Source organism: Ambystoma mexicanum, chromosome 1p, assembly GCF_040938575.1.
Source record: "Ambystoma mexicanum isolate Mex_15411 chromosome 1p, UKY_AmexF1_1, whole genome shotgun sequence".
In the NCBI taxonomy this organism is placed as follows: Eukaryota; Metazoa; Chordata; class Amphibia; order Caudata; family Ambystomatidae; genus Ambystoma; species Ambystoma mexicanum.
This window is the reverse complement of record NC_090921.1, coordinates 776,229,012-776,243,053: the sequence shown is the minus strand read 5'-3', so window position 1 is coordinate 776,243,053 and position 14,042 is coordinate 776,229,012. Positions and strand designations below refer to the sequence as shown.

Below are 14,042 nucleotides of genomic sequence, written 5' to 3'. Positions count from 1 at the left end.
AGATGTGGTCTACTGGGCGATTGTTGAGGCGGGGAGAGGAGATGTGTTCTACTGGGTGATTGCTGAGACGGGGAGAGGAGATGTAGTCTACTGGGCGATTGCTGAGGCGGGGAGAGGAGATGTGGTCTACTGGGTGATTGCTGAGGTGGGGAGAGGAGATGTGGTCTACTGGGTGATTGCTGAGGCGGGGAGGGGAGATGTAGTCTACTGGGGGATTGCTGAATTAATAGTGGCATCTGCACTTTATTTCAGTTTGCAATTAAGTTTGCAAATCATTTTGCTAAAATTCGGAAAACTTAGAACAGACTAAAAGGCCCATGACCACCAACTAATAATGCGCGAGGATGTGAATACTTCTTGTGGGTTTTGGCCCTTGCACAACCTATAGTCTTTGCCACTCTCTGGGGATGTCTGTCGAAGGTGCCTCTGCAAGGGGTCTAATTTCGCCCCTCTCTGCAGAAGACACAGAGAAGTAAGATCTCCAAAGAACGGTCCATTGGGGGTGATTTTTGGCCAGTCGGTGGCAGGTCGGGGAGGGAATGATGTGTATACGATGTAGGAAGTATTAGTGTGTGGTGATTGGTGGTATTGTCGGATACATATATTTGCCCACTGTAGCACAGCCCACTCCTCCAATCTCCATCAGACAGGCTCCTGGGACCAAACCTCGATTATCTTCCTATATGCCCAATGCAGCAGAGCTCCCCTCCACCAAGCTTTGCCATCCAGGCCAGCACAGGCACCCTCGCCAACATCTATCATCCCGCCTCTCCAACTTTCCTGAAACTTTTCTTGCCTGCCCTCGTCTGTTGGCCACCAGCTGTAAACACCACGAACTCTACATACGCTTTCCTAGACCTGACCTAGAATTGCCTGGCTGTTTTCTCATGGGGCGGGTTCCTTGAAACCAGCGTTAGGTAGCAGATCCGGAAGGGGTTGTAGTTTCCCTTGTGACCAATGCCCCGTAACCTCTCGCTTTGCTGTAACGGGCACGTCCTGGTGATCTCCCGCGAGGTTAGAGGTCAACGCTCATAAACTTTGAAGTAACATCGCTCTGTTCTGCCAAGTGGGCGAAGATGGCACTTACCCCAGAACTGCAGCATCCCGCAGGCCGCCAGCCACACTCTCAAACTGAACATGCCTAGTTCCTAATAGAACAGGGTCCCCGTCCCAAAATATTTCAAATTAATACGCCGGTTCCAGTGGAAAGTTCCCAAAAAAGGGTTTTTTGTATATAAAAGAAATTGTACGGCTCCGCGCGGTTCCAAAGGCAGCGAATGCGGGTCAGGGGTGCGCACTGGACCTGCGTCCCAGCATCCTCTGTGTCCAGGAGGGTTTCGGGTGCCTTATTCCGCCAAAGGCTTTCCACGAGGACTCGTCACTGGGTCCTTTCTCTGGGGGGGGGGGCATTAAAAGAGCGTCCCCGGCCCTTTTCCCGGTACCGTGATGTCCAGTGGGCGACGGCGGTGCTTTGTGCTCGGCCGCCGTAGGTCGGTCGATGCTCCTGGAAGGGCAGCAGCAGCTCGTCTGATAGCCTATTGTTCCTCTTCCCTGATACCCTGTCAATGGGATAGAGAGACACAATTGGGATGAGGTGAAGGGGGGTCGAGGCTAGGCCCGCACGCCCAGTGGATGATTGGCAGAATGCCAAGGGGAGGGCCCGGCTCCTCGTGGGTCTCCCCAGGGGAGGCAGCTCAATGGAGTGACCAAGGGAAACCTCCTGAGGCCTGGACTAGGCCCGAGCTACAGCATGGCGAGGTCAGGAGGGGGCGCAGATGGGCACTGCCCCGTGGGACTCCGTGGCACATGGGGCTCATGGGAAGCAGCCGTAAGCTGCCCCTGTGACTGGACAGGGCAGAAGGATGGAGAGCACCAGTGGGCGGGCTTCCAGAAGCATCCCTGGGCCCAAGAGCACAGCCTGGGACCAGGAGGGCGGCATGGCGGGTGCATGACAGAAGGAGGGCGAGGGGGCGTGTGGCGGGGACCGGGCCAAGGTAACCAATGTGTTTGTGTGGGAGGGGGTCTGCGCGTGTGGTCGCAACACCGGGGACATGTGCTGGCATATGGAGGATGCGCACGTGGTTTAGGTTTCACGTACACGTGGGATGTGTGGAAGTGACAGCCATGGTAGAGATTTGGGTCACTAAGCAGGTTTGAGGCAAAAGGACTCACAGTAAAGTTGCAGGGCACAGTTTATGTGCGTTTATGGATATATTGCGATTACTGTGGTGGGGCCGCACTGTGCGTGCGCGGGCACGTGCATGGTATAACCGTTTGAGTGTGTTTATATTCATGCATGGGTTTACATCCCACATTATTGTGTTTCTATAACTGTGTGTGTTTATTTTTATGTTCATCTCACTTCCTATTAGTTGTATATACGTCTGTAACCATGTGGGTGTGTGTGTGTAGCGCTGTGCGGTGTGTAGATATCCCGTGTGTGCATTTATATTTAAGCGTTTGTTTGTACAATGTGGGTGTTTATATGTGCGTGCTTATGGACGTGTATGTTTGCTTATGGCTACGAGTGTTTATGTCTATGTATGTTTATATCCGTGCTTGGTCGCAATGGAGCGCTTTATGAAAAAAAACTGAAATATAACATACAATCCATGTCTGCATACGCGTGTCTGTGTTCTCTCTGGACGTGCCTATCTCATTTTTTGCGTTTAATTGATTATATGTGTGTGTGTTTTCATATGCGTGCTTCTTTCTGGCCATATGTCTGTAGAATGCAAAGTGTTTTTTTTCATGTATGTGTGTTTATGGTACTTTAGATTTTTATAGCTGTCTCTGCAGGCATATGAACTCGCCCCATTTCATGATGGGAAATCCAAGACTGCAATTCCCATAATGCATCTCACATGTCCCTCAATGCAAACAAAATACACAACTAGACAGGCACTACACAAATGGAATTGGGCATGTTGATATGCCTGTGTGTTGTGCTTTTATCCCAAAGGTGTGTGTTGATATCCTTGAGTGTTTACACCCATGTGGTTTTTAGTTTCCTGTGTTTGTGTGTTTATATCTGTACATGTGCTTATATCCCGATGTGTGTCTTTGCTTACATCCCTTATGCGGGCATTTATATCTGTGTGTGTGTATCTGTGTTGTTCTTGCTCACAGGTGTGCATTTATATTCCTGCATGTGTGGCTGTTTATATAGCGGCGTGTGCGTTTTAGAGTCTGGCCATGATTGGAAGTGCTTATATCTTGGCGTGTATTTTTGGTATTGGTATATATTTATATAGTCCAGTAGGTGTGTGTGTGTGTGTGTGTGTGAGAGCGAGAGAGAGAAAGAGTGGGGTTGCATCCAGACGTTTGTGTGTGATTTATCTCTGTGCGCATGTTTATATCCATGTGTGTTACTCCCCGTTTCTATCCTTGTGGGTGTGCACTTATAGCCATGCATCCTCAGTTTTTATGCCTGTGTACATTTATTTTTATGTACACATGTGTGTGCCTATATCGCTGTGTGTGCATGTTTATATAGATTTGTGTTTGTGTACTTTTAGAGCCATGGGCACGTTGTGTGTGTGTGTGTGTTTATATCGACATGTGGATTTAGAATATGTTTTTATATGTTGTTAGATCTGTGTGCATGCATGTGTGACTGTGCGCACTGCTGCCAAGTGGTCCCATGTCATGCTTGACACCTTAAGGCAAACCTCGCTGTTCGCTTTGCATGTTGGGAATTGTGTTTCCCCCCTCCCCCATTATAACAATAGGCCTACAAGTCCCAGGCTACAAAGTGAAATTCCAGCAGTGGTTCAAGGTATCATGCAACACATGTTGTCACTTGGTAGCTATGCGTGTGACTGTTTTTATCCATTTGTGTTAGTATTTGTGTGCCTGTTTTCAACACTTCACCACCCATCCACATGCCAGATTGACATGGGTGGCTAGCAGGGACTTAGCCACACCACTTATATTTTAATACGCTCACACGCATACAAGCCCCTCCTCAAATTCCTACCCCTGCCCGGACTCCGGGCCCCTGAGGGCGTTCAACCTAAAGTGCGCTGGGACCATACTAATTGTGAAAGGAGCTACACAAATGACGCAATACTACATGTGTGCCAATATCTATTTGAGGGAGTGTGGGTTTATATCCAAGTCTGCGTGTGTTTTTATATAGACACATGTAGATTAAAACCCGTGTTTTCCCCTATGTTTATGCCTCTGTGTCTCTATGCGCATTTAGGGCCTGATTCATTTAATTACTTGCATGTAAAATCTGCTACTTGCGTGTCAAACTGCGTGCGAAAACCTGCTTGTCAATTTATGGAACCGACTGACATGACTTTCCGGGACTTGGGTGGAGTTCGCAGGGGCTTGGCACGGCACTGCGAGCTGCCGAGCTCCTTGTGCGAGACTCAATGCATGGGTTGGGCGTGGCCTGCGTAGGGGCCGGAATAGGGGCGGAACATGCAAAACGGGGAAGAACATGCCAGAAAGTGGGTGTTACGAGGGACGGACCACAGGCAGTTCAAAGCATGCCCACAAAAGCACACAACAAAGCGTATTCATGGATGTGACCACGCAAACTGCTAGCCTACGAAATACCCACACAGTTCCCTCTAAATTTTTGCCACCCGGAAGCAGGCGTACAGACTTGCGCAGAGTAATCACAACTCTGGAGGTGAGTTGGCATGTCAGATTTAAGGGTGCATGCACACAGGCGTGGTTCCGGTTGTACTTGGGGGTGCACGTATGCAGGGTAGCGGGGTGCAGGGATGGTTTCCAGGGGTTCACGCACAGTTTGACCCAGAAAATAAATGCTTTGCCTGAAACTGTATGCATGTCCTTGGGGTGCGTGTTACAGTTACGGGGGACCCTGCACAGGGTCCCCAAGATGCAGGTCCGCTTGCGGGAGACCCCACGCACTGTTTGAAGGGTTCATGTATTCGCACCCTGGGGTGCACGCAAAGGTAGCTGTTCTGGCTGTTTTTGCTTTGAGTGGGGGTGTGTTTGGGGCGTTCCGGCCGCGACTTGCATATACGGTTACTTTGCACAGACAATTCCATGAATACGCTTTGCGTGCATTTTTTATTCTGCACGCAGGCTCGGGCAGTGTCGATCTCGGCTCGTGGCACTTGCAGGATTAATGTGCTCTTTTCCATGAATCGGACCATTATTCTCTATTTTCGTGCGCACGTGTTTGTTTATATGTGTTCAGGGCTTAAAGTATATGAAAGTAGTAGTGAACCTATGTTCTCCTCTGCCCTGCCCAATAGGCCCCTACCCCTGCCTGCCCGCCCCTATCCAACGACCCAACACCCACCCTCAGTCTCCCTGCCCCCAACACAAATCTGATACGCCCAAGTCACCATGTCCGCCCCCGCCCCCGTCCTCCCCACCGGCAACACCTTTTAGTTCTTTTCTCCACATTGACCAGGCTGTATGTGCTGCACAGCGCACAGTTTCTATTTTTTCATCGGCACGTTTTTTCCCTTGTTTTTTTTCCTCTCACCTCGCCCTCAAGCAACAGCCATTTGTCTGTTTATGACGGCAGTAACACGGTTTGTGTCATGTACCTCCTGCAGCAAACATTAAGCAGCAGCAGTTTTCACTCTACGTTGATTGCCTGGGCCCAGAGCACAGGTGAGTCAACTGCGCCTCATACCACGCCCTTTCCCTGCATACTCTCCGCAGAATATTAGGCTATTGGAACGAGATTTTGAACAGGCCTACTCCATGCCACATCACAGAGTTCATCAGAGCGAGTAAGGGTCATGTTTAGGTGAGTCACCGGCACCCCGCTCTGGTACTCTGTAGTGATGTAGGGAAAGGTGTAGTGACCTTTCCCTGCATACTCTCCGCAGAATATTAGGCTATTGGAACGAGATTTTGAACAGGCCTACTCCATGCCACATCACAGAGTTCATCAGAGCGAGGAAGGGTCATGTTTAGGTGAGTCACCGGCACCCCGCTCTGGTACTCTGTAGTGATGTAGGGAAAGGTGTAGTGACCTTTCCCTGCATACTCTCCGCAGAATATTAGGCTATCGGAACGAGATTCTGAACAGGCCTACTCCATGCCACATCACAGAGTTCATCAGAGCGAGGAAGGGTCATGTTTAGGTGAGTCACCGGCACCCCGCTCTGGTACTCTGTAGTGATGTAGGGAAAGGTGTAGTGACCTTTCCCTGCATACTCTCGGCAGAATATTAGGCTATTGGAACGAGATTTTGAACAGGCCTACTCCATGCCACATCACAGAGTTCATCAGAGCGAGGAAGGGTCATGTTTAGGTGAGTCACTGGCACCCCGCTCTGGTACTCTGTAGTGATGTAGGGAAAGGTGTAGTGATGTATCATCTAATTTTAACCGTGACGGGAGGAGAAGTGTAGTGATGTAGCTTGAGTGCTGTGCGCCAAGTGCTGGGCGCGTGTGGACTGCGTGATGGGGGCTGCACGTGAGGTGTGTTCCACGAGAGGCGTTTGGGACAGTTGAGGATTGCCGGGTGGGATGTGCCAATGTCGCTCACATATCATCTGTGTATGCCTACGGTGACCAGCGTTATTACTAAGGAATAAACGGACTTACCTGTCTGGAGGCATACTTACCTGACGAGGCTACTACATACTCCAAGTGGGAGGGACGCACGTTTGCCCCAAGGCCTCACAGGCTTCTGCTGATGCTTCCACCAATGCCTCCTTATACTCAGTCCATCATACCCAAGGTGGGGAGTGAGTGTCAGAAACCTACCAGGCTCTATGACCCTGGGGGCCGCCGACCTGTGGGAGCGTGCTCTGAGGGTTTCATTCATTGTACCAAGATACACACCAATGGCACGGCTGGGTCCTTGGCACTGCGCTCCATGCTGAGCAGGCCTCGCCGCATCTTACATGAGGTGCAGCAACCGGGGGACCCAGAGTTAGACAGCTGAAACTCAAAATGCCCCCCCATGTCCAACACAAAACATTGGGTGAGTGTTGGCAATAAAAAGGCAGTGGGATTTTATTGCACATCATTATGTAATAATAAACAATCATAATCATAAAAACCATAAACATAATGTGTACTTTTGGTCACGAGGTCCTGAGGGTGCGCCCTCTTGCCCGTGCCGCCTTCCTTGTCCCACAACAGTGTGGGCCCCGTACGGTGCCCTGTCTTTCTGCTCCTTCTTCTGTCCCTTTTTCTTGGGTGGGAAGGTTTTGGGAAAAGAAAAAGTTCTCTGTGTAAGCAAGGTAGTCATTGTTTGGGTGCCTATGCAGGGTCCCAAACTGAATTGTGATTTCTTGCTGCAAAAGCAGCTCCTTATATTGTCCCAGGGGCTGGCCCTGGGCTTTGTTCAGCCTGTGTGGGGGCTGTGTAATCCAGCCCCCGGCCGGCTGGTGCCGACGGCATGTTGCACCCTAAGGTGTTTCTTTTGCTGTGAGCTACCTGCTTCCTGCCTGCCCTGTCCTAGGTGTGTTGCCTCCACCTTGTCCTTCCTCCTGCCTTGCTCCAGGAATCTTTATGACAACAAAGCGAGAGAGGAGAGGGAGAGGGGGGTTGCGCACAGTAGAGGTGTCTACCATAGGGCACAGGTTACTGGCCCGCGCCTTGGAGCTGCGGGGATCCTCCCCCTGCGCAGTGCTTGCTAAAATCTGATCAGAGCTAAAGTCTGCTACAGGTACCACAGAAAGGTCAAAAGAGCTGCGTCACAGCCCCCACAAGATGGCAGCACGACGGCTAGAAAAACACAAAGAGGCTTCAGTCTCTGTATCCCGCACCGCTGAGACGATTTCGAAGGTTTCTTCACCAGAATCTCAATCTTCAGAAATATCAGTGCACCGCCCCTCACACATCTCTTTGACACCGACAGTCAGCAAAGTCGCTGCTTTGTGAGAGTGGATTGATCTCCTATGTTCTTAATTAGGTAGGGTGCCCTGCCCCCTCACAGACATCCTACTTGGTGACCGCGTTCTACTTACTCTTGGACTCTTGCTTCGGCCTCATCCTCGGAAGAAAGAAGATTTTTTGGAGAAATTTCAGCGCATAATCTACTCAGAGATAATGGTCAGTTATTAAAGAACCTCATTAAAGAGGTTATTCCTTAAACAGTTCCTGATCATCCCATACCGCCTGACCAGACTAACACACCCATTATGCCTCCTCCAGTTTCAGTCTCAATTGCATCGACAGACCAGCCATCACCACTGACTTTGGTGGCTGCACCTGCTTTGCCACTCGGCCCAGTCTTCAGTTTCTGTGCTCTGTCAGCGCAAACCTTACATGTGGCACCTTATATTCCTACGGGTTCACTGCCTGAAGACCCTTATTCACTCTTTATGGCAGAAGTCGCCAGGGCGGATACGGATGATGATGATGATGCAGATGATGAAGAAGAATTCCAGCTGTCAGCCAAAGCTTTCCACAGACCTATCTGGGGAGTACAGGATTTTCTAGGCTTGCCACTGCCCGAGGAAGGTTCCTCAGAACCGGGCTTTCTCTCAGGAGTGCTTTCTTTGCAGTTGTGCAACAATCCACATGGTCGCTCTTATGCCCCAGGGCCCATGTCCAAGCGCTTTAGAAATAAATACAATAAATAAAGACACTCCGCGTTATCAACAGATAGCTCCAGTTGCGGTAGAACTCAGTGTACTTGGCTTCCAACCCTCAGCATTAGTCTTCGATGGTAGACGCAGCTACTTTATTTACTAGGACCTCTCCCTCAACTTCCTCATTCAAGCCCCAGTCACGGTCACCATCTCCTCTTTCAAAAGATAAGCTGTTAGACTCAGGGCAAAAATATTTATGCCAGCAGTTCATTGCATCTTCGCCATGCCAATGCGAATGCATTGCTCGCTGCTGCTAACCAAGGCTTATGAAAAGAAATCACAGGTTTCCAGCAATATTTGCCCGGTGATAAAATGGCAGCTTTCAAATACGGCTCGTCAGAAGCAAAGGTCACCAAGCAAGATCCAAGGGAATCTTCGACACACCCTATTGACACCGGTGCCAGACTATTTGTCTGGGTGTGGACATGCGTCACAAAGCACGGGCCAGAGCTACACAGCAAGGATGTTTAGTTCGAAATTCTGGATCTTCCATTTGAGGGAACTGATCTATTCCAATCATCTACGGATGAGGAGTTAAATAAAATGAAGACTAACGTTTTGATGGCTAAGTGCCAGGCGGTGTTCACCAAAATGCCTCAGAAAACCTTTTATTCATCGAGGCCGTCTTGCTCCGATTTGAGATCACAAAGCTTTTAGGGATCTTGTGGCTACCACAATCGAAAAAAACAGGCAACCAGACAGGTCTCCCAGCATTTGGAGACATAAGCAACAGCGTGTGATGCTGGAAATGCATCGGAGGGACAGGGCCTCCGTATCCTTGTCCTTTACTGCTTTTATCGTATGTTCTGTCGTGTTTTCCGCGCAGGAGTTCATGTGGGACTCCTGGCGGTGCAGCGCTGTCTCTTTTGGTTTGGTGAACGGACCCGTGGGATACCCTTATGGCACGCATGGGTGGGGGTGCAACCCTGTGCCCCTAATGTATGTTTTTGGGCACCTGTGGGTGGCCCGCAGAGCAGGGTATGGGCTGGTGGCAGCTCCATGCTGAATTTGACAGGTGCGCAGAGTATCCTCCATTTTGGGGATACCCCGGCCCTGCCATTGGGATCAGTTGATTCCTGATGGAAAATAAGATGGCCCCTTTGGCCTCTTGCTTTCTATTACCTATTACCTTGTTTTCCCAAAGTCCTGGGAAGCCCTGACTCTGTCCCTTCCCCTTGACTGGCTGTTGGGTGGAAATGCCATATTTGGTGTTGTTGTGAAGGCCCGGCCAGAGTAGCTGGAGCCTTCCCAGTGATGTATGTTGTGGGTACCTCCTGTGGGTGGGACCTGGGTGAATAGAGTGTGTGACGAATTCTAGTATCTGGTGGTTGACACAATGACTGAGACAGCCCTGCCCGAAACCGGCATGAATGCAGTTGGGAGTGTTGAATGGCTCGGTACTTGTCCCAATAAACATAACTTGTTGTGAGTGTCTGGAGAGAAGTGAATGGCCTGAATACCTTGTGTGCCTGATTGGCGGCCTGGCTGCATGAATGCCCTTAGTCGTGATTGGATGCTTGAGTGTGACCCAGCGGAATGAATGGGAGATCAACAGTATATCTGGGGACCTCTCACTGCTAGGAATCGTGTTCAGAAGCTGAAGTCCATTACGACGAGTAAGTGGAGTAACTGAAGCTTGACCTTGAAGCCCCGCTGGACGAGAAAAAGTGCTGTTGCTCTCCTTCAGAATCTGAAAGCTGCCGTGTCTCCAAGGACTGACCCAGAGAGGACCTGGTAAGGCTCCCTCTTCCCGAGCTACGAGGGACCATCGTACACAGCTGATCTTTGCCAAAGCTCCCTGGTAGACAGACCTTCGAAAGGATGCCGACCCGAGACAGGGACTGCCGCGGAATCTCAAAGAGAAGCACTCGGATTGTTGTCCGCCACTGTCGACGACCGCCGTCGCCGACCGGAGCCGCCATGCTCCCGTTTGCCTAAGAACTTCATTTGATCATCGGACGCTCTCGTCTGCATCGTCGCCCACTTTATCCCGCTGGAGAAGGCCCGACCGTCGACGCGCCGAAGAGCATCCGCCGGTATATTTCCCGCCACCTAAAGACCACAGAGACGCCGACGACTCGACGCCCTTGCTGGGCCACAGTTCTTCATCATCTCTTTGCGGTCCAGAACTATTGTCACCGAGGTGCCCCGCACGCCTCTTCCTTGCAGGACGCCAACACTCTGCCGTCGACGAGCACCGCTAGGAACGAAGCTGCCACTTCACTGCCGTAGTTCAACCTGTTCGCCGTCGGACGTTCGATGACCCGTGACTCCTGCCTTAAAGGGAGGGCACTCAAGAAGGGCTGTCGATTCCCTGACACCGAACGCCGAGTTCCTCGACGCCTCTCGACGATCCGTGTCTCCTGCTTTAAAGGGAGTCACTCAAGAAGGATCGGTCGACACATTTTCAGAGAACTCTACTCCACCAGGTACATTGGGGGGTAAAACCTTAATAGGAGGAAATAAGACTATTGTTTCAACCATCTTACGTTTCTGCCTATCTCTATTGCTGGTTTCCTCGTTATTGATCTGTGTGACATTTTAACCGTACAGTTGATGCACTTTAATGAGATTCGATAACATTGGTGGTACCACTTTAGAGTTGTGTATATTTATCATTGTTGACTTCCGAGTACAAAGTGCGTTATTGTGATCGTGTACATACCTTTGAATATTAATTATATAAAGACTGTGTTTTCAGTAATACAGTGTGTGGACATTCCTTTGTGGGGTTTTGGGGACTACACTGTACTTAAGAACCAGCCCGCATCACCTCCTGAGAAGCTAGGCCTTGATTGCTCGTCCATTGCTACCGTAATAGAGAATCTTGGCTGGGGTCTTCTGTGCCTCTCCTCTACCAATATAGAGAGCAGAAGTACAGACACCCCCTACCAGTCTTTACACAGAGTTCCTGAACTAAAGGATTCTTCCCTTCCTGCACCTTTGGCACTTCAGACCCAAATCAATAATGACGACGTCGTATAGATCCATCCACTCCCAGTAGGGGCCAGGATTTCTTTTTAACTTCTAGGCTGGCGTACCGTTTCAGAACATTCTTGGTTCCTCTCAGTAGTCACTCTCGTTTACCATTTACCTCTCCCTCCAGTAGCCTCGTTCTCCTCTTTTTCTTCTTCAGGTCAGTTCTGCCGCCTTATTCCTGGTAGTCTATCCTTCAGATCAAAGCAATAGAGGAAGTCCCCCCTCTGGAAAGAAGAAACAGGTTTTACTCTCTCCTCTTTACTGTCCCGAAAAAAGAACCACGCAGCCATTGGACAGTTTTCGATCTTTCTTTTCTAAACCTCTTTCTTCCTTAAGAAAAATTCAGAAAGTTCACGCCATATCAAATCTGAAATGCCCTGTGCCATGGAAATCAGTTTTGCGCTGTGGATTATTGTGGCAGCGCACAAGAAGTTTCTGAGATTTTCACTGGTGGGTGAGTGGTCGACATTTTCAGTACTGGGTATTCCCTTTCAGTCTGAATGAGGTTCCTTGAGTGTTCACAAAACGAATGAGTCGGTGGAAGTTCACTTGCGAGCTCAGGGAATAAACATATATCCACAATTGGCTTATCAGAGCAGAGTCCTTTCACCTGGCTCTAAAGTCCGTCTAGCTGCTGTCGGACCTGTTTTTCTACCTGGGTCTATTTGGTAGTCAGAATAAATCATGTTTGTGTCCCACCAAAAACATCAAATTCATAGCTTTCCAATGGCACTCGAATTCAGGGAGCATCTACCCCACAATAGAGAGGATTCAGGAAAATATTGTATTCCTGCATCCCGTAGCGGATTAGTGCATCTCAATCTCCCATAAGTCTGGAGAAAAGGGGATGTTACATAGGAGTAAGTAAAAGTTACTCAAAAAGTTACTACTTCCTCGTCTTATCAACTTTTCTCTTTTCTCCTCACGGGCTCCCTTGCTACCTGCTTTTACGGCTGCCCAGGCTCCCTTGCCAACTATGCCCAGCTTGGCTACCTTGCCTCCTACCAACCTCACCCCCTCCCTCACAACTCCCCCCTTGTTGCTTTCTTAACTGTACAGGTTCCCTTTGCTACTCACAATACACTGACAACCTCGTCAGCCTCTTCCACCCTGCTGCCCTGGCCACCCACTGCTGCGGCATCTGGAGCTCCCTTGCCTCCTGCAGCCTCTCCCTCACTGTCTCCCTTGCCATCTTCCACTATCCTGGCTCCCTTGTCTGCAGCCTCCTCACTGACACCCTTGTCATCCTTGCCTCCTCTGCCTCCTCCTACCTCTATCTCTCAGGCACTCCTGCCGCTTATTGGGGGAACCTCTACCTCCTGCAGCCCCCCACGTAAGTCCTTCAAAAGTGGCAACCTTCTCCATGTTGCCACACTAAAATCTCGCTCTGCTGTCGAGCACTCCTCTGACATCTGCCACTTCCTTGAACTCCTGGACCTTGATGTTCTTGCTCTTACTGAGAAATGGTTTAAGGACAGCTCTGTCACGAGTTTTGACACACTCCTCCCTGAAGGCTACAAGATCCTCTCCATGCCAAGGCCCAACAGGCCAGGAGGTGGGATAGCCTTGATCCCCGTTTCCATTATTCCCACTCAGGTCTACTCCTCCTTTGAATGCCTGGTATGCAGGCTCTCTCTCTCGACTGTCGCCTCACTTACTCTGGCCACATTCTATCGGCCGCCGGGCCAGTCCACCCTATTCCTCTCTGAATGGGCTGACCTGGCCACTTCCCTCCTCTCCTCCTCTTCAAACTCTTCCTCCTGGAGGATCTTAACATCCAACTTGACTCTCTGGACTCTTCAAGGCCTTTCCGCAACCCGTGTGACTCCCTTTCTCTTTCCATTCTACCCTGTGGTCCAACGCACACTGCTGGCCACACCTTGGATGCTCTCATCTCCACAGACATCCCACTCTCTATTCTTCTCACTACCTCACTCTCATGGACTGATCATTCTCTTCTCTCTTCTCACGTGAAGCTCTCTTCTCCTTTAGCAATGGCACACCCTACACCACCAGCTGCCTTCAAGGTCATCTGACCCATGAAAAGAGTGTCAGTGGCTGCCTTTGCCTCCACCTACTCTCCTCATTCTCTTCCTGTGGCTGACTCCCACCCTGATATAGCCCTCTCTAACTTTCACCATTCCATCTCCAACACTCTTGACATTCTTTACCCTATCATGAGGGTCCGACTGAAGCCTGCCAAAAGTACAACTCTTGGTACAACTCTGATCGGGCTGCCCTTAAAAGCAAGTGCAGAGCAGCGGAACGGAAATGGGCTCTTCAGGTCCAGAGCTGGCCTGCCGCCTTCTTCAAAGGCAATATAGAGTGTGCAAGCGCTCCAGGAAAAGAGTCTACATTCAAGCCCGCATCTCTGCAGCATCTAACAACATGGCCAAACTTTTCAAAGTCTGGAAGGAACTGGCCAACCCTACTGCAGCTTACCGCACAAGGGAAGAATACTCAAAAGGCATACAGGGGACAAATGAGTAACAAGATGAACACACGTAGGGGA

General features: G+C 50.1%; 1 protein-coding gene across 1 annotated transcript in view; it reads right to left on the bottom strand.

Annotated features, from left to right (window-relative positions):
• Positions 1–1,418, bottom strand: part of LOC138580614 (immunoglobulin superfamily DCC subclass member 3-like) — a 158,986-nt gene extending 157,568 nt beyond the window's left edge. Inside the window, exon 1 of the mRNA XM_069651287.1 lies at positions 1,088–1,418. Coding sequence (XP_069507388.1) covers positions 1,088–1,139 — 52 coding nt within the window. The 5' untranslated portion in view covers positions 1,140–1,418. The remainder of the gene's footprint in view (positions 1–1,087) is intronic.
• Positions 1,419–14,042: the final 12,624 nt, after the last annotated feature.